The sequence below is a fragment of the Crocuta crocuta genome, unplaced genomic scaffold (genome assembly GCF_008692635.1).
Source record: "Crocuta crocuta isolate KB4526 unplaced genomic scaffold, BGI_CrCroc_1.0 scaffold348, whole genome shotgun sequence".
Classification (NCBI taxonomy): Eukaryota; Metazoa; Chordata; class Mammalia; order Carnivora; family Hyaenidae; genus Crocuta; species Crocuta crocuta.
This window is the reverse complement of record NW_027529573.1, coordinates 5,926,098-5,945,636: the sequence shown is the minus strand read 5'-3', so window position 1 is coordinate 5,945,636 and position 19,539 is coordinate 5,926,098. Positions and strand designations below refer to the sequence as shown.

The window sequence follows — 19,539 nt, the reverse complement described above, 5'->3', positions numbered from 1 at the left end:
CAAGTGAGGAAACTCGGGAACAGAGAGGGTGAGGGATTTGCCCGAGGTCGCACAGCCAGTCAAAGGCAGAGCCGGGCCTTGAACCCACATTCCCCGACCCCAAGACCACTGCTCTTCTCTCTTCCTCCTGGAGATGCTCATGAAGGTCAGCAGGTCCCCAGGAAGGCAGCGGGAGGCTGCAGAGTCTAGCTCCAGGTCTTAGAAACCGGATCCAGAACTTTCTCCGCCTCTTATCTCTGGTGTCCGTTTCCCGCCTGTCCAGTGAAAGGTTTCAGATAGAGATCTATTACCTAAGGGAGAAAACCTTGTCTTTCAAACGAAATTCCAGACCTGAATCTGATTTCACGGGTTTCCCCATTAATTCTTGGATTCCATTAGTTCCCGTTCCACAATCCTGCCCAGGGCACGACAACGTGTTGGGTCGTCCGGCCTGCCCGGTGTCCTCTGGGCCGGGCCGGGTTCCCAGTCTTGCCTTGCTTTTCCTGACCTGGACAGTTTTGAGGAGGACTGGCCAGGTGTCCTGTAGAGTGTCCCACCCAATGTGGCTTTGTGTGGTGGTTTTGTCACGATTGGACCAGGCTGGTAAGTTTGGGGACAGACCACCCCAGAGTGCAGTGCAGGTGCCCTCTGGACACCAAAGGGCCCTTCTCTCTTAACAATTCCATGATTTTTTTAGCTGTTCCTTCGTTTAGCAGCCATGCTCCTTTAGGGTGACCAGCCGTCCCGGCTAGTCCTGCACTGTCCGAGTTTGAAGGCTGGACGCCCCATGTCCTGGGCAAGCGCCGGAAAAAAACAAGACAGATGGTCACTCTATTCTCTTCATGGCCGTGTCAGAAAGCGAGAATCCCCTGGGCTTAAATGCATCCCCATACTCAGTCCTCATCCCCTTCTTACTCTCGGGGGAAGGGAAGTGATACGGTGCCCATTTTACAGATGGGGAAATCCTGTCGAGAGATGGGAAGTGAGGTGCACAGCAGCTAAGTGGCAGAGCTGGGATTCATATCCAGAGCTCGTGATCCGAATTGTCCAAACCAGGGGTTCCTTGGCCTTTCTGTTATGCTGTCCACGTGGGCGGAAGACCCTGGGCCTTTTGACTTGCCTCAAGGGGGCAGAGGTATCTGAGCACTTGGTCGGGACCCAGGCATCTTGGGCTCATGCAGCCCCCTAGGCAGGGGTCCAGGTGCTCCTTCCTGCCTCCCACCAAAATATTCCTGATGCCACAGCCTCCAAGCGTCCCCCTCCCCACAGGTGATTGTTCTTGAAAAGGAAGCCTGATGGTTTTGTTCCTCCTTTTCCTTCCTTTTTCAAGTATTCGTGAGCAGCCTTCCTCTGCAGGGTTAAAATGTGTGTTCTTAAAAAATAGTGGTGTTTAATGAAGGCGCCTCAAGCTGAATCAAAGAGCTTCATTCTTCTGAAAGTCCTTCCCCATCCCTGCATCCGGCTCCTATCAAAGGGAATTCACAGCCTTGGCTTTCTCTTGCTGTTGTCATGGAAATCGTTAGAAGGATGGTTTCGCGTGGACCAGAGGTCAGGGTACGGTTGCTTTGGCTCCCAGCACACGTGTCCCGGATGCCGGAGTCAGAGCTAATCAAATAAAGTAGTGATGACATTGGATGTCGCTGTGTTTCCTCTCTGAGGAAGGGTATTTGTCCTTTACCTGAAGGCTCCGGGGGCCGAGGTAGAGAGAGCAGAAAGGAGGGGGAAGAGAGAGGGAGCTAACTTTGTGACTGACTGTGCTGTAAGTGCTGGGTATGGCACTGAACAACTTCATTCATTCATTCATTCATTCATGATTTATGCAGCACCTACTGTGCGTCAGGTGATATGCTCCATCTAGGTATATAATGGTTAGTAAGACGGATACCACCCCCCCCCGTGAAACTTACATCTGATAGAAAAGAAGGCAAGCAAACAATGATAGATATACGTAGAAACCTCTCACACCTTAATATGGGTAATAAAGGCAATAAACAGGGTTCTGGAATAGGGAATTACAAGGAGTCGGGTTGAGCTTGAGCGGTTAGCTAAACTACCCCGGGAGAAGGAGAAGCAGACAGGGATCTGATCCTGCAGGACCTGGAAGGTTTGGGTTTTATTTGAAGGCTCGTGCGAAGCCATTGGGAGGTTTCGAGCAGAGAGTGACAAATCTGACTCATGGTTGAGGGGATTGCTCTTTTGTGTGGAGAATAGCATCCTTTCCTGTGGAAACGATGGAGAGGCCGTTAGGAGTCTTGCGTACCCTTCCAGGCCTGAGAAGATGGTCATCTGGGTTAAGACACCTCTTAACCCAGAGCTGGCTAGAAGGGACAAACTTGGGGCTGCTTTGAAAGTTATGGGACATGGAGCGCCTGGGTGGCTCAGTCGGTTAAGCGTCCGACTTCAGCAAAGGTCATGATCTCATAGTTTGTGGGTTTGAGCCCTGCATTGGGCTCCGTGCTGACAGCTCAGAGCCTGGAGCCTCCTTTAGATTCTGTGTCTCCCCCTCTCTCTGCCCCTCCCATGCTCGTGCTCTGTCTCTCTCTGTCTGTCAATAATAAAAACATTAAAAAAAAAAAAAAGAAAGTTATGGGACTTGTAGACTTTCTGGTGGCAGCAATAAGTGCAGCATTTAGATAATCCTCACTACAACCACAGAGGTGGGTATTTCTAATATTGATCTGTTTAACAAAGATACCATCTCAGAGAGGTTTAGTAACTTTCCCAAGGCCACACAGCAATATGTGTCTGAAAGCTGTGAATGCCAGCAGATCTGTGCCCGTGCAACTTGGTTGGTACTGTATGGGTCCTGTTAACATTGAGCACCTACTATGTACCAGGTTTTTCCATGGTGTCTTGGGATCCCCAAACTTAGCTGCACGTCGGATAACTTAAGCACCGTTTAAAAAATCACGAATTCTGGATCCCGCCCCCAGCTAGTCTTCTCTTTGTCTTTCTTCACTAAGTCTGGGTTGGCACCCAATATTGGCATTTTTATAGGACCGGCATCTGGGAATTGCGGGTCTGCCTTATCTCTCAAAACACCCTTTCAAGTTGCGTGGTGACACATCCATTTTGTAGACGAGGAAACTGACAGCGAGGGGGCATTAGTGTGACAGATCGTCATGCGGCTCTTTCAACATTAATGAAATTTGAGTCAAGAGCACTGGATCTGGTGGTTGCTAATCTCAGGACCTTCAACGTGCAACGTGACATGACCTCCCAGGGACTTTTTCCCAAAGTGGAGCATTCTCGTCGCTTGATGGCCCAGTGCTTGCAGGGGGGCTGATGCGGTCAAAGTAGAGAGGTTCTTCCGAAACATGACCACGCCCTGCTGCCCTTCTAGGTCAGTGACAGTGGCGCCAGAGAGCCCAGGGACAGGTCTACTCTCTCAGGGCACGGACGAGGGGATTGCTTGAATGCACCCATTAAGGAACTGCATGCATTCAGCAAATATTGATCCGGTGTGACCCTGGGGCCAGTTGGAGGCCAGGCTGCAGGGATAAGGAGGAGACCCAATGCTCTCTTCCCTCGAGGGGTTTTGCAGGCTGCAAGAGGCAGACTGAGGACCGGATTCTTGCTANCCCTTAATATAGCTGTGGGAGAGGAGCTGGTGGCTTCAGATCTCTCTTTAAAGATAGAGATGAATTGCTTTTGGGGGGAGGAAGCGTCACAGGATAAAGGGAGGGAGGCGTGTGGAGACAGGAGCACATTCTTCTCTGCATGGTTTTGCTGCTACATGGAGTATCAGGTGTGCGGGGTTGGGGGGGCGGTAAGAGCAAAGAGGGTGATATTGGTAGCTGGGACTAGAGCTGGCTCAGGAATGGTTTAGTGAGCCTGGCTAAGGAGTTTGGGTTTTATTCCAAAGGTGATGGGGAGCCATAGGGCGTTATAGAGCAGAGATGGGCATGGTCAGAAATGCTTGTTAAAAATGGTGGGATCCCAGGACCTGGCTGAAGCTCTGTTGGGCGGCGTGCCAGGCTCAACCAGCAGTATGCGAGAGTGCCCTTAGAGCATCTTCCAGAATCTCTGGATTCTGCCCTATGGATAGGCATCCCCTCGGCCCGTTGCCCGAGCATCTGGAACCCTGAGAGATTATTGGCTCTTTTCACCCAGTTTCCTTCCACTGGGAGCCTTGGGTATATCTCTGATAATACCTTCGGTTTAAGAACCTCGTGGTAAAACATGGAGGACTCCTAGAGGCAAGGTAGAACTTTTTGGGTTCAAATCCTCCCTCTGCTACCTAATTCGCTGTCTGCTTTTGGGCAAGTCATCCTGCCTTTTGGCCTCCTTTTCTCATCTAAAAAGGGGCATGTGGGGCGCCTGGGTGGCTCAGTAGGTTAAGCATCCGACTTCAGCTCAGGTCACAATCTCATGGTTTATGAGTTCGAGCCCCGCGTCAGGCTCTGTGCTGACAGCTTGGAGCCTGGGGTCTGTTTTCGGATTCTGTCTCTCCCTCTCTCTCTCTCCCTCCCCTGCTCACATTCTGTCTCTCAAAAATAAATAAACATAAAAAAAATTTTAAAAAATAAAATGGGGCGTGATATTCCCAGTGATGGGACTGGTAGAAAGAACACTATGACCGTGCATTTGAAAGAATTCTCTCAGATAAAAACTTACAGACATTGATTTTTTTTTTTTAAATTTTTAATGTTTTATTTATTTCTGAGAGAGAGAGACAGCATGAGCAGGGGAGGGTCAGAGAGAGAGAGAGACACAGACCCTGAAACAGGCTCCAGGCTCTGAGCTGTCAGCACAGAGCTCGATGCGGGGCTCAAACCCATGAACCACGAGATCATGACCTGAGCCAAAGTCAGACACTTAACTGACTGAGCCACCCAGGAGCCCCCAGATATTGATTTTTAAAACGTCGAGCTCCCCAGGGGCTCCCTTGTTCCACAGGTATTGGCTGTTGGAAGACTTTGGTTTCTCGGCAAACAATTTTTACAAGGCCTAGCAGAACAGGGCAGGCAGGGTGAAGCGTGGGGATGATCTAATGACACCTGTTCTTTAGGAGCAATTACTAATTAATTCCCATGGAATGTTTCCACTGGAAACAAACTAATCTGGAGACAGAAGCACTCCCAAGAACCAAGATATATAATTGAGATAATCGCCGCGCGTAAATAACATCTGTGAGCAGCAGATGCTGACACCTGGCTCCCACAAGACACCGGCAAAGGATGTTTTCTCCAGGACACTGGCTGCTTTTTTTTTTCCTATTTGATTCATGCCTTAGACCTTCGTCTCTTCCCCCAAAGGAAATATGGTATTTGCTTTTTGCTAACTGGAGACTTTCCCCCACCCCCATGTTCTTTCCTCTACTTAAGTCATGCAGGGGACTGGGTTCACCTCTCCCTGTTGAGAATAAAGCTGTCACCAAGTCACAGGCAAGCCCCCAACTGATGCTTCAGCCCTTCCCCCTTCATTCCCCACCGCTTATCACCCCCACCTGTATCTCTCATTTGGGGTTCTCGTCCGCTGGCCCCTGGCCTGGTCCCAGCGATCTTTCTGCCACCTGATCTTCGAAGAGAGAATTTTAAAATTTGCGTGCAGTCTTGGCTTTTTGTGTTCAAGATCCGTCCACAGCTTCCATGGCCTTCAGAATGCAGTGCGGATTCCTCAACATGACCTTCGAGGATGCCGCATCCCGCTCCCGTGCTCCTGACCCTTCTGACCAGCAGCTTAGGGACGGCTTGGGGTCGCTCACACGTGTCTCACCCCCTTCCCGCCTTTGCCCAGGCTGTGCCCTCGGCCAGACTCTTGCTTCTTCCTTCTGAAACCTCTTTGCCTGCTGACCATCTGGTTCTTTTCTTCTTCTTCTTCTTTTAATGTTTATTTGTTTTTGAGAGAGAGAGAGAATCCAAAGCAGGCTCCAGACTCTGAGCTGTCAGTACAGAGCCCAATGTGGGGCTCGAACCCACAAACCGTGAGATCATGACCTGAGCTGAAGTCGGACACACAACCGACTGAGCCACCCAGGTGCCCCCATCCGGTTCTCTTCTGAGCTGGGACATCTCTGGGAGCCGTCTCTGACCCCCACGGGCTGGGCGAGGGCCCACCCCTCTGCCCCCACTGTCTCTGTGGGGTGGCACACATCATTCTCTCGAAGTCACCGCCTTTGCTTGCCTGTGCCCCGCATTGGCCATCCAGCTCCTTTAGGGCGGGCACTGGGCTACTAAGGAAACACACCGAGAGACTGGTCCAAAGTCACAAACGTAGTAAGAAATGAGGCTGGGATTTGAACTCACAGACGTCACCACAAGGGAGTTTACCGGCTGCTACCCCAGACCACGAATGTATCTCCCGTCAGCCCTCTGCCTCCGCTGGGTCCTCACGCCCCTGCGGGAAGCCGCGCCCACCGGGGGGTTCCGGCTCAGTTTCTGTCCCTCCAGGTGGGCCCCTTGGGCCTGGTGTGTCTTCCATGTGATGCACCCCCAGCCGTGAGGTACCCCCTCCCCCACCTACTAGTGCGGGAGACCGGTAACCCTTGATTCATCCCCAGTGCCCTTAGGCAGGACGTTTGTCACCATGTGTCACCCACGCTTCCGGGAGACATTGAAAATAATTACCACGCTCGGGAAGAGGAGTCTGATGGGAGTCTTCTGTGTGAGTGAGCGCCTTCTGAATGCTTCTCCCCAGCCGGGAGCCACAGGACAGGTGGCCTGGGTATTTTATCCAAAGAGATAAAAAAAAACAACAACACTTTTTTTACCCCTTTTTCAAGATTATGTTGGAGTGAATTGATTCAATATTAACATAATCTCCTGTCAGAGTCGTGGATGCCATTTGATCCCCTCAACCCACTTGAATGCGGCGAACGCGATGTGAGCAGGGCCTCCTCTCTTTGAGGCTCAGGGTAGGGGTGGGTCTGCAGACGGCGGGTGCCCTGTGGCTCAGTAGGGACTCACCGGATGGGCCGTGAGCAGCCCGTTCTACGCTCATTTCAGGTAGGAGGGAGCCAGGCATATACGAGACTTGCCCAAAGTCACAGAGTTTGGGGGTAACTGGGATTTTTTTTAAATAACGTATTTTGAAAAAATTTCAAGCTTAAAGTGGCAAGAATAGTTAAGAGGATCCTTGCTTATCCTTCATTTAGATTCATCAATTTGTGGGGCGCCCCGGGGGCTCACTCGGTTAAGCCTCCAAGTCTTGGCTTCCGCTCACGTCATGATCTCACGGTTCTGAGTACGAGCCCCTCATTGGGCTCTGTGCAGAGCCTGCTTGGGATTCTCTCTCCCCCTCTCTCTGTGACCCTCCCCTGCTCTCTCCTTCTCTCTAAATAAATAAATAACTAAACTTTAAAAAGATTCATCGGTTTGTAACATTCTACCACATTTGCTTTGTCATTCTTTCTCATTCTGAATTATTGGAAAAAGAGTTACAAACACGATGCCCCTTTGCTCCAATCAAACTGGAAAGCTTCACGTTGATAAAATACTGTTTTCTAATCCAGGGGTCAATGAACTATGGCCATAGCCTGAATCTAGCTCAAATCCAACTGCCCGTTTTTTGTTTGTTTGTTTGGTTTGGTTTGGTTTTTGATTTTTTTTTTTATCACAGCTTGAGAGCTTAAAATGGTTTTCATGTGTTTTTTTTTAAGTTTATTTATTTATTTTGAGAGAGAGAGAGAGCACAAGTGAAGAAGGGACAGAGAAAGTGGAGGAGAGAGGGAAAATCCCAAGCAGACTATGCACTATCAGCACAGACCCCAATGTGGGGCTCAAACTCACGAACCGTGAGATCATGACCTGAATTGAAGTCGGATGCTTAACTGACTGAGCCACCCAGGCGCCCCTGATTTTCATGTTTTTAAATGGCTACATTAACGTTAGATAATTGGGGCACCTGGGTGGCTCAATGGGTTGAACATCTGGCTCAGGTCACAATCTTGTGGTTTGTGAGTTTGAGCCCCACATCAGGCTCTGTGCTGACAGCTCGGAGCCTGGAGCCTGTTTCGGATTCTGTGTCTCCCTCTCTCTCTGCCCCTGCCCTGCTTGTGCTCTGTCTCTCTGTGTCTCAAAAATAAATAAACATTGGGCACCTGGGCAGCTCAGTTGGTTGAGTGTCCGACTTCAGCTCAGGTCATGATCTCACTATTTGTGAGTTCGGGTCCCACATCAGGCTCTGTGCTGACAGCTCAGAAGTCTGCTTTGGATTCTGTGTGTGTGTCTCTCTCTGTCCCTCCCCTGCTTGTGTGCTCTCTGTCTCTCTTTCAAAAATAAATAAACATTAAAAAATTTAAAAATAAATAAACATTAAAAAATGTTTTAAGTTAATTCATTCTGCTTGCTGTTTCTGAGACTCTCATAGTTTAGCCATTTTGTTGTTGATGCCCGTGTAGGTTGTATCCAGATTCTGGTGACTAAAGATACAGCCACCATGGAAGTTTCTCCCCATGTTATTTTATTCAGGAAGCAGGTGCGTGTGCGTGCGCCTCTGTAGACCTATCGATGTGGCCGAACAGTCTCCCAAATGTCCGCAGGCACGTTTACTCTGGCCAGCAGAATATGAGGGTCCCATGGGGTCAGCACCTGCTCCTGTTAGCGATTCCCACCGCAGCCACTCTGAGGGAGGAGGTGTTCTGTGGTCTGTTTTGCATTTTCCTGACGAGTAACGAGGTGATCCCCTTGTCGAAGCAGACGGGCCATTTGGATGACTACTTCTGCCTTCTTCAAGCTGCCTGTGCGCCTTTCAAACTATTGGCCATTTTTTGTAGTGATTCGTGAGCAACGCTGGATGTAAGCTCTTTGCTGGTTAGGTTTATTGCACATACTTTCTCTCGTTTTGCAGACAAACTTTGGGGCACACTGCTGCCTTCGCTTAGCTGTGCCGTTTTAGGAACAGAAGCTCTTAATTGCAAGGTAACCCAGCTGGTCAATGTTAAATGTCTCAGAATACAAATTTAAAACGCCTTGGTCAGGCAGAGGGCGTCCTGGTTAGCCGAATGCTCTGGTTAAGTGAGGGCGGTGGGGCAGGATGGTGGGAAGCTCACCCCTCTCTACCTGGGCCTTTGCCTGGACTCCAGGTCCAGCCCTGGACGTTTGCTGAGCAAGCCTGTGGTCACTCTGCATGCGGGTCATCTCCTCCTGCAGGGGAAGGTCCTGCCCATACAATCTGCCCCTTGTCCTTTGTATGGAGCTGGCTGTCTGGACACCGGCCGGTGTCTGGGGCAGAGACCTGTGCTCGGGAGGGACCCGAGAAGCAGCCAGGCAGCAGGTGGCCTCCCGAGGGGGTGCTCAGGCGGGCAGTGGGCAACTCAGGCTGCAGACCCAGGCGCCCCCCACCGCACCGCCCCCCCCAGACCGGAACAGGTTACTGATGCGCTGAGCTGACCTCTTTCCTTAGCTCCCTCAGCACCTTGCGTGGAACCCCTACCACGTGAGGACCCAGAGGGGAGCAAGCCCCCGGTGGCCTCCAGGAGCCCATTATCTAGTGGGAAGACAGGGAGGTACTCAGACGCTGCACTATTTAGGGGAGCAGCGGGGTGCTGAAAATATAATAAAAATGAGGGCATGATAGGAGGGGGTAGGGAGGGCCTTTTATGTGTATTTTATCCTGCTTTTCCAAGGTTTCTTGTTTTTGGAGAACATCAGTGTACCCGAAAGCCACTGCAGCCAGAGGTGAAGTCAGGAAGGAAATTCGTAAAGTCTGTTCCGCCGTGTAGTACCTGAGCGGTCGTTAGATCCCGTAATAGAAAATCAGGAGGGACTCTTTTTTTTTTTTTCCATTTTAATTTTTACTGAAGTCTAGTTGGCAGGTAGTATTATCTTAGCCTCAGCTTGTACAACCCAGTGATTCAACAACTATATGCATGAGCAGACGCCCACCTCAGTAGGGGAGGAAGGACTCTTAAACCCTCAAAGGAATAGACTCCCAACAAGTGAAAGGAGGTCTGTTTTACTCAGCAGGTGGGAAGCCCAGGCCACAGGGCTCACAAGAAAAAGCTGTGGGTTTCAAATTCAGTCCAGGTCCCGGCCCCTTTCACCACTTAGAAGCTGTGTGCTCTTGACAAGTTAACCGACCTCTCTGAGCCTCAGTTTCTTCCATCCATACAATGGTGATCAAAGTCCCCACTTCACAGAGTTGTCACATGTTGCAAATAACATGTTCACAGTGAGCCCTCAGAGACTCGTTATGGTTAGCGCACTACTAATAATGATTATTTTCACTGTGAGGAGGATGGAAAGCAGAAATACTCAGAAAGCATTTCGGTGCATCAATAAATAATGATCCTCCAACACAGTGTAAGCAAGACGACGGGATGTTTAATAGATGCTCACATCGTTTGATCAAGGACACAGAGAGTAACCACCAGATGGTCTCGGGAAGTCTCCCCTTGGAGCCACTGTCATCGAACTTCTGAGCCGGATAGACCGTTGGTGGACCTGGCCTGTCATTTTTAATATGTTTGCATTTAATACATTTGTTCGCTATCAGGGCTGTCTATAGTTTGAGATGCTGGTAAATCCCTTCAGGGGAAAGCCCTTCCCACTGAAGGTTAATGCTTCCGAGTGCCCGGATGGGATGTCAAGGCCTGGGATGTGTTGAGATTAGCCCGCCGGTGACACCGTTTCTTAGAATGCTCCCCGCGTGGCGTTTGTGATGCAGGATCCTTAAATCCACCGCATGGCCCAGAAATCCTAGCTCTAACCATTCTGCCGAAATATCAGTGTTTTTCCCTCTCCCCGCCTCATTCCATATGTCTGGTCCACTCCTCTAGCGGCTTAATAAGTCCCAAGCAAACATTTTCGCCAGGTATTTAAAGCAGGCAGATGGCTTTGCATAGGCAAGTAATATGCTATTCATCGGGTTGTAGTTGATGTATATGTGACGGGAATCTCAATCGCCCTCCCAGGGAATGGAGGGGAGGAGCAGAACGTCACAGAGAGCACGTCGCAGATGAACCCGACAGTAGAGACAGGCTTGTTGCAGCATGGGCTGTGCGGTAGCCCAGGAGGGGCAGGGGCGTGGAGTCCCCTTGACTTGGATGTGATCCCGGGCAGGTCACTTCCCCTGCCCGGCTTGCCGTTTCCCCACTTGTGGGCTGATCCCTGCCTCGCCGAGCAGTTGTGGGTAGTGAACCGCGAGGGCCCCCACGGTGCCTAATTGAGTCTGCGTTGGAGAAGCTTCATTCCCTCATCTTTTTCCCCTTGAACATTCAGGAAGGGGGAATATTTATTCCCCTTTGAGGACGGATCTGTACACGGAATAGGTGAGCAATGAATGACTGTTATTGTTTCACAAGGTTTTGGCTCAAACTACTTTGTTTGATCCAATATTTTTGGCAGACCAGGGTCACCAAAGGTATTTTTTTTAATAATTTTTTAAATATTTTATTTATTTCTGGGGCGCCTGGGTGGCTTAGTCGGTTAAGAGTCCGACTTTCGCTTAGGTCATGATCTCGCGGTTCGTGGGTTCGAGCCCCGCGTCGGGCTCTGTGCTGACTGCCAGCTCAGAGCCTGGAGCCTGTTTCGGAGTCTGTATCTCCCTCTCTCTCTGACCCTCCCCTGTTCACGCTGTCTCTCTCTCTCCTAGAAATAAATAAATGTTTTAAATATTTTATTTATTTCTAGGAGAGAGAGAGAGAGAAGGAGAAAGACACTCACTTATTTTGCATCTGGCTTCTGCCAGCCCACCTCAAAGCAGCTCAAGCGGGAGATTATTGACCAAAATATCTGAAACGTTCTGAGGCTCACCCTGCCTCGTCACTGAGAAATGTGTTTCCTGCCTCAGCACCTCCGATGTCCCCTTATGTTCTCAGGCAGCTTCTTCTTTCTTGCCGGGAGGAGGGCCGCCAGACACGCCAAGCGTACTTCCTGCGTCACAGAACAAGCTTTGTTTCTCCAGTCCCAGCAGAAATCTTGAGGTCTTCCGCGCTATTATCCCACAGCCTAGCACTCTGGCCCACAGGAAGCGGCGTCCTGCTTGGCTAGGCTGAGTCACGTGACCTTCCCAGAGCTTGATAGGGGACGGGGTCAGCTCTATCAGAACCACTTGGACACTTGGGGGATGGGCTTTTNGGGGAGATGGGGTACCACTATGAAAGGAAGGGAGAGTACAAGCTGTGCACACGCGTTGTAAAATTTCCCCTGTAAACGTGTCGGGGGCACCACTGTTACTGAAGGAATGCAGGGTAAAGGCTCAGAGTGGGAGTCACTCCAGGGCTGTGAGACCTGGAGTAAGTCCTTGGCCTCTCTATCCTCAGTTACTGACTCTACTTCAGAGTGTCATTGTGAAGGACAAGTGAGTAAATACATTAAAAGTGCTCAGAGCAGTGCCTGGCACAGAGCAAGAGCTCATCTTCCTAATCCATGTGCACGGCCACCTCTAGGCTTGTGCAGTGCACAACGAATACAACTGTACTCAGCCATCCTACCCAATGAATATGAGCCACCATTTCCCGCATTTCGTGAATGGGAAAATGAAAGCTTAGAGAGACTAAGTCATCCGCTCAAGGTCATAGACTTATATATAGAAATTGGGGATTAGGGGCGCCTGGGTGGCTTAGTCGGTTGAGCATCCGACTTTCGCTTAGGTCATGATCTCGCGGTTCGTGGGTTCGAGCCCCGCGTCGGGCTCTGTGCTGACTGCCAGCTCAGAGCCTGGAGCCTGTTTCAGTCTGTGACTCCCTCTGTCTCTGACCCTCCCCTGCTCACACTGTCTCTCTCTCTCTCTCCTAGAAATAAAATAAAACATTTAAAAAAAAAAAAGAAATTGGGGATTGGACCCCAATTCTGCCTAACTACTGAAAGTGCTTTTAACCACCCAGCAATGCTGTGGTAATGATGAATGTCCCACTTCGTGGTGGATGAGAGGCCATACTGGGGGAGCGCACTGCCGGCCCCATCCTTTGGTGGAAAGCGCTCAGAGCAGTGCCTGGAACAGAGTAAGAGTTCGTCGTCACCAGTGTCCATGGGATTCCTTCTCCAGATTTATGCAGTGCTTTATCTGTCCTTTCCTCTTGCCCAGGAGAGCTCCAGGCTTCCAGAAGCTTCAGGGCTCTCCCACAATCCCTGAAGAGTCAGGACCTCACCCTTAGTTCATGCTCAAGGTCAGGAAGCATGTTCCCACCTGTAGCTAGAGAAGACTTCCGGCTCAAGGGGCTGGGGCAGAGTGACACCGTCCCGTGGGCACCCACCTTCCTGACTTTCCCAGATTCTGGGAAAGGGCGCCTGACTGAACGAGCGAATGATAGAAAGACACCATGAGCAGGTGGAAGAGAAGCTTCTGGTAATGGAAGGTGTTGGGTGCTTTAGTCCATATACCTTTGGTATTGTCGTGTCGGCTTTACAAGAAGCTAGATTTGGAGGCGAGAGGAAAACATGAACTTGTATGAGAGTCAGATCAGTTGTCTCATTGAGAGCCTGCTGGGGGCTCAGCTTTCACAGGTGTGAAGAGACTTTTCCCCCCAGCCCTCTCCGCCCTGCATCTTGAAGGTCTGGCGAGGAACCGCCCAAGAGGGCTCGTCCATGTGGAAGGATGGTGACGTGGAGCCGAAAAGTGGGAGCTGTCCCCTGCCTCCTGGGATCCTCACTGCCACACTGGCTACAGGGACAGGAGAGTGGACCCCAATAACCCTTCCCGAGGGGCGTCCTGGCTGCCCGACTCCCTTCTGCTCTCTGACGGCCCCTCCTGGGGTGCGTCCGGGAAGGGAAGGCATTTTCGAAGCGGCTTTGGGCTACATCGCTCCCCCGAAAGGTCTGATCTCAGCCCCAGCATAACTTGCCACCCGACTTCATAAAAATGTCACTCAAACAGCCCCCATATGGAAATAACGCGCGGTGAGTTATTCTTACACCGGGTCATCCATAATGGAAAATCAGCCCGAGATGGCCCTGTATTTCTTCCCGCTCCCTAAAGTGTAATAAATTGACATTTTTAAAGCTCGGCATTTAGATGGCTTGTCAGCAGCGGCCCGGAGCCTGCCCAGTGGGGGTGTCGGGCTGAGGGGGAGAGGTTCTGGTCTTGCCCCTCGAGATCCTACTGGCTAGTGTGCCTCTGGGTGGGCACCCTTCCCCCTCCCTCCCTGGTCTGCCAGGAAGCCTGAAGTTCCTCCCTGAGGTGGTGGGAGCCGAGCCTCCACCTCATCCTGGCTGTGGGAACTTTACGTTCTTTCTGTCATTCTCCTTGCCTCCAAAATGGGGTTTAAAAACCCCATTTTGGGGCATGTGGGTGGCTCAGTCAGTGAAGCGTCCAACCCTTGATTTCTGCTCAGGTCACAATCTCATGGTTCCTGGGATCGAGCCCCATGTGGGGCTCTGTGCTGACCATGAGGAGCCTGCTTGGGATTCTCTCTCTCCCTCTCTCTCTGCCCCTCTCCTGCTTGTGAGTGATCTTGCTCTCTCTCAACATAAATTTTAAACAAGGGGGAGAAGAAGGGCAGAAATGGTGGGGGAAAGGGAGAGAGGCAAACCATGAGAGACTCTTGAATGCTGACAAAAACTGAGGACTGATGGATGTGGGGGGGAGGGAGGGATGCGCATGGAGGAGGACACTTGTGGGGATGCGCACTGAGTGTTATGTGGAAACTAATTTGACAATAAACTGTTAAAAAAAAAAGAAAAAAGAAAAAAATTTTAAAAAAATTTCTTAGGCTGTTAAAGGGAATGAAAGGGACAAACAGGAGTGACAACGGCCATTACTCTTAGGGTTTTCTCAGTGCCAGACGTGGTGCTAAGTACTCCCATGATTTCACTCACTCGCTACGCAGGACTGCATATTTACAGGTGAGGAAACTGAGGCACGAGATCCAGTGACCCACTGAGAGAGGCCGATGCTCCGGGTCCGGCTCCATGCTCACCCTCAGACCCCCACTCATGGTGGGAGCCGGCACTTAGCAAGTGCCAGTAAGCATTGGTTTCCTTCCTCGTCTCTTGGGAATGGACTCGTTTATCTGTGGGAGGCTCCAGGGATGATNCCCAGCCCCCCCCCCCACCCCACCCCTGCCTGGCCCCAGCCATCATGACACTGCCTGGGCGGCTCCTATTATAGCCCCACGCCACCTAGCCAACCATTTGCTCTGCAAACAAGCTTTGTCTTTCTTTTAATCCACCTGCCCCCATGCGGTCCAGACTTTCCAGAGAGTGTCNTTTGATGAGTTCCTTATATATTCTGGATATTAACCCTTTATCTGATATGTCATTTGCAACTATCTTTTCCCATTCCGTCAGTTGCCTATTAGTTTTATGGATGATTTCCTTGGCTGTGCAGAAGCTTTTAATCTTGATGAGGTCCCAATCATTTTTTTTGCTCTTGATTCCCTTGCTTTTGGATAGTGTCTTTTCACAAGGGGCAGAGGAGCCTAGCAATACAGAGCTCGGACTCCGGAGCTGGACGCAGCAGGCTTCTCCGCTGACCAGCTGTGCAACCGCTGGGCAAGGCCTTTCTGCTCTGGGGGCTTCCGTGTCCTCATATATCAGCCAGTCCTAATGGTGGGTCCCCTGCTCCCAAGAGTTCTCACGGGGCTTTTCTAAAGCAAGACGGAGAACACACAGCGCCCTGGAAACGGTCCCCGGACAACAGTAGCAGGTGCGCCTGTCAATGCCCAAACCGACTGGGGGAAAGATAATCCTGTCCCAAACCCAGAAGGAGCTAAGAAGGACACCAGCAGTTCCGGGGAGGGACTGTCCCCCTTGCTGCTTGCTCCAGGGAGGCTGGGGAGAGGAAAGGCCGCTTCTTGATCACATCAGACACCACCGGTGAAAAGGAGATACCAGTAGAGCCTTCTCGCTCCAAGGAGGCTCTGAGGACCAGGGCATCGCGCTGCCAAAACCCTCAGCCTGAGTTGGGAACGGCTATCCTTGTATTTGGCACTTCACTGTGCGGTCACTGACAGTGGCTGTTGCTTGCTGCTTGGCCCCGAGCCAGGCAACTTGGCCAGGCAGCAGAGTGCTGTGTGATATTCCCCTCCCCCACTGTTAGCCACTTGACGTCACCTCCCAGGACGGCCCACCGGCTCCGGGCCGCCCAGGCCTTTCCTTCTTGGCACATACTGCAGCGTGTCCTCACCGGCTGCCCTCTTTCCAGTCTATTCCACCAAAGCCCATCCTGCCCACGACAGCTGCCTGCCTCCTCCGCCTCCACCGGTGGTTTCCCTACAGACCAGAGTCGGCTCACTGGCCTCACCAATGGGCCCCCCTCCCCATCTGCTACTTCAACACCACTTCCCCATCCTCCCCTGGACAGCTGTCCAGCCACACTGGCCGCCTTTCTGTCCCTCGGCACCACTTCCTTTCGTTCTTGTTCCTGCCTCAGGACCTTTGCACCCGCTACTTCCTCCACTCAAGGCACTCTTCCTCTTTAATAGGTACACGGTTGACTCCTTGCATCTTTCAGGTCATAGTTTAAATCCTCTCCTTAATGAGGCGTCTGACTTCTGCAGGAACCAGGGTCTGGCTTTGCTCTGCCACCGGTCTGCCTGGCCCAGAGGCCCCCCGGAGCCTCCTGTGGGGAGATGACAGTGCCTGGCCTCTCACCTCCTCTGTCAATGATGCTCTAACAATGCCAGTACCTCCTCTCACCCCCCATCATGCTCCATGTGTCTCAGCCGTCTCCCCCACCCCCCACCCCCACCCGGGGAAATGGGCTGTCCTGCACGGAGCCCACCGCAGGAACACATTGTTCTTGGGGTCTGGGAAAATGGGAGTTTTGTGGACGGTGGCTGCTGGCAGTGGGGTGGGACCAGAACTCGTGCCAGCGTGAGAAGGGTTAGGGCCTCGATTTCCCCATGTGTATAATGGGGGAACACCTCACAGAGCTAAGATGAGGGTTACAAGCGACAATGAAAGTAGCACCTTTTCCCCCGGGGCACTTGATTGGAGACGTTGGAATCCCAGGTGACCTCCATCGTCCCCGCCTTCCACGGCCGTTGCCATTATTCTGACATCCGGGCTGGGCTCCTGATATTCCGAGGAGGACATTCTCTGCCCAGTTTGGAAGGAGATAAAAATGCTTCCAGGGTGGGGTGGGGGGCTCTACCCACAGAAACCCCCACCTCAGCCTGTTGTCCTGGGGTGGCCTTCACCTTGGCTCAACGGCTTTCCTTTCACAGATCAAGGGGACCCCTTCACTTACTCGGTGGCCTCGGGGGTCAGAGATTGTCTGCACGTCATTTCGCAGAGGCTCCAGCTTGCTTTTCTCTTCTGTCCTGTGAACACGAGCCTTAATATGATTAGCCGTTTGGGAGGGGCGGTGGCTGGGAGGGAGAAGACCTGCTAGTCTGGACAATACAAGTGCCGTCTTCCCTCCTTGCGGCTGTGTGACCTCAGGCAAGGCACTGTCCCTCTCTGAGCCCTGAGTGTTTTGCTCAGGCAGTCTTTGAGTGTGCTTTCTGCTCAGAGATTCTAGGGTTCGGAAATCAAGGGGAAACTGCCAGGCACAGAAGGGACTTAGGGTTTGTGCCCGGATGTGGTTTTCTCCAGCGGGGAACGTCTGTCTTCTGGGGCCACAGAAGATAATTGTACCTATTTGATGGTCCCGCTTTGGTAAGATAGGAGGCCTACTGTGTGCCGGTGGGTGAGCTTCAGATGAGAAAGAAAAGGGTGAGAAAGAGAAACTTTGTTTAGGTCGGTGGCTCTTAACCTTTAAGAACCCAGGAAAAATGCTTACGTGGCAAATAGTTTACATACCATTTAAAGGGGGGTTATGATTCTGAAACCTGGTTAAGAAACCTCTTCTTTGGCAAGTTCCCACTAACTTTTGAGCACCTCCTCCGGGAGGCCTTCCCTGATTTCATCCTGTGTTCCCAGTATCTCCATACCTTCCTTCCTGTGCTCCTCAGGGAGGCTCTTGCTGCTGGTCTCCCTCATGGGGTGGGGCAGGGGGTCCGGGGCCAGGCTCCCTGCCTGCACTAAGTGGGTGCACTAAGTGGGTGCACTAAGTGGGTGTCAGCAAACATTTGCCGAGTGGAGCTGAGGGCCAGCTACTGGCCCCAAAAAGTGGCCTAGCCTGATTTCATGGTCCATTTTGAGCATCTCCGAGCCACCTCACATGCAAACACATTCGCTCCCCCTCGTTGTGGGCTGATGAATCGCTGTGAAGACGGGAGGGTAGTCCATAAATTATCCCGCCGCCGAGAGGGGCTGGGCTGAGTTGGCGGGAAAGAACACTCAAGGGGGCAGCGTCATGAGGCTCTTCTCTCTTCTCCTCCCCGTGCCCGGTGCAGCTGGAGCAGAGTGAGGCCAAGTGTGAGGACGCCTTGAAGACCCAGAAGGCGCTGACTGCGGACCTGGAGAGCATGCACAGCGAGCTGGAGAGCATGACCCGGAATAAGAGCCTGGTACCCGCCCCTCCTTGGAGTGTGGGGCCCCGGGGCCAGCGCAGGGCTCTGGGCACCAGCGTGGGGCCGCTGCGTACTCAGCACTGCAAGGGGGGCTGAGGGTGCTTACTGTAGACTTGCTGGGTCAACATTCTGCAAGTACAGGCCTTCTGCTCTGAGCTGAGCCTTGTAAAGGCTCTAAGGGCATGTGTGAGAATCAACTATGTGTTCCTCTCTACGAAGCTAGGCAAGGAAACTTGTTGTAGACCTAATGTGTGCTCAGCACTGAAGGGATGCATTCAATATGAGCCTATTGTTTGCTCAGCATTCTAAGTGGGAACAAAACTGTCTGTAGTGTGCCCATAGTGTGCTCTGCAGGGGAGTGGTCCCCAGGCACCAGTTGTAGTCCTAATGTGTGCTCCCCACCGTAACAGGGGGTTTGGGCATCACAGCTGGGTTATTGCATATTCATTCTTATAACTGGAGACACAGGCATCCCTCGTGGGCCCTCTTAGGCTCACTCCTATAAGGGACCCGGCCATCTATTATGAACCTACTATGTGCTCACCACGGAATGGGGGAAATGAACATATATTCAGAATCTAATACATGGGTAAAAATTGGGTGCACATTTCTAAGTCCCCTGTCTGGGTGTCCAAGGTTAACTTAAATTTGTACTCCGCATCTAAAATCCCGAAGTTTATGTGTAGCCACGGATTTATAGGCAAAAGCTGATCTTAAGAGCCCTGTTGGACCCTTCGTTCGAGATTTTGCTGAGACCAGGTTAAAGGGAACCTGCCCATAAGCATTCACACACACACACACACACACACACACGAATGTACACCCTCACCTATAAAATCACCAGACACACATACAAAACAAATGCCCTCATAGGTAAATTATGCATCTAATTTTATCCATCCACCCAATTATGTATTTACGGAGCACCTGCTGTATGCAGGCCGAGTGCTGGGAAGGTATCTGTGAACAGAACAAAGTCCCGGTTCCGGCGGAGATTACAGGGCTTTGCCCTCACACGTGTGTCCCAGGAGCAGTGAAAATGGACATAGCGTGTAAACCCACGTGGGCTGACACAGACATGTAGCCATTCACACAGCCACATGCATGCCCCGTTACACACGCACGTGTGCACACACACACAGAGCTGTCACTGCCACACCCACAGCCAAGCTTTCAGGTAGATGGTCACTCCTCTGATGCACTCACACCTTTGCTTTTCGGCAGGCCCCTGTGGTCCCCCTCCCCCCCTCTCCCTCCACCCACCACTGTCCTGTCTCCCC

At 51.6% G+C, this 19,539-nt stretch overlaps 1 protein-coding gene across 1 annotated transcript in view; it reads left to right on the top strand.

Annotated features, from left to right (window-relative positions):
- The window catches only part of MYO18B (myosin XVIIIB), a 240,724-nt gene that overhangs the window by 146,137 nt on the left and 75,048 nt on the right, over window positions 1-19,539 (top strand). The window contains 1 exon segment of the mRNA XM_077761677.1: window positions 18,143-18,256. Within this exon segment, the coding sequence (XP_077617803.1) occupies window positions 18,143-18,256 (114 nt within the window).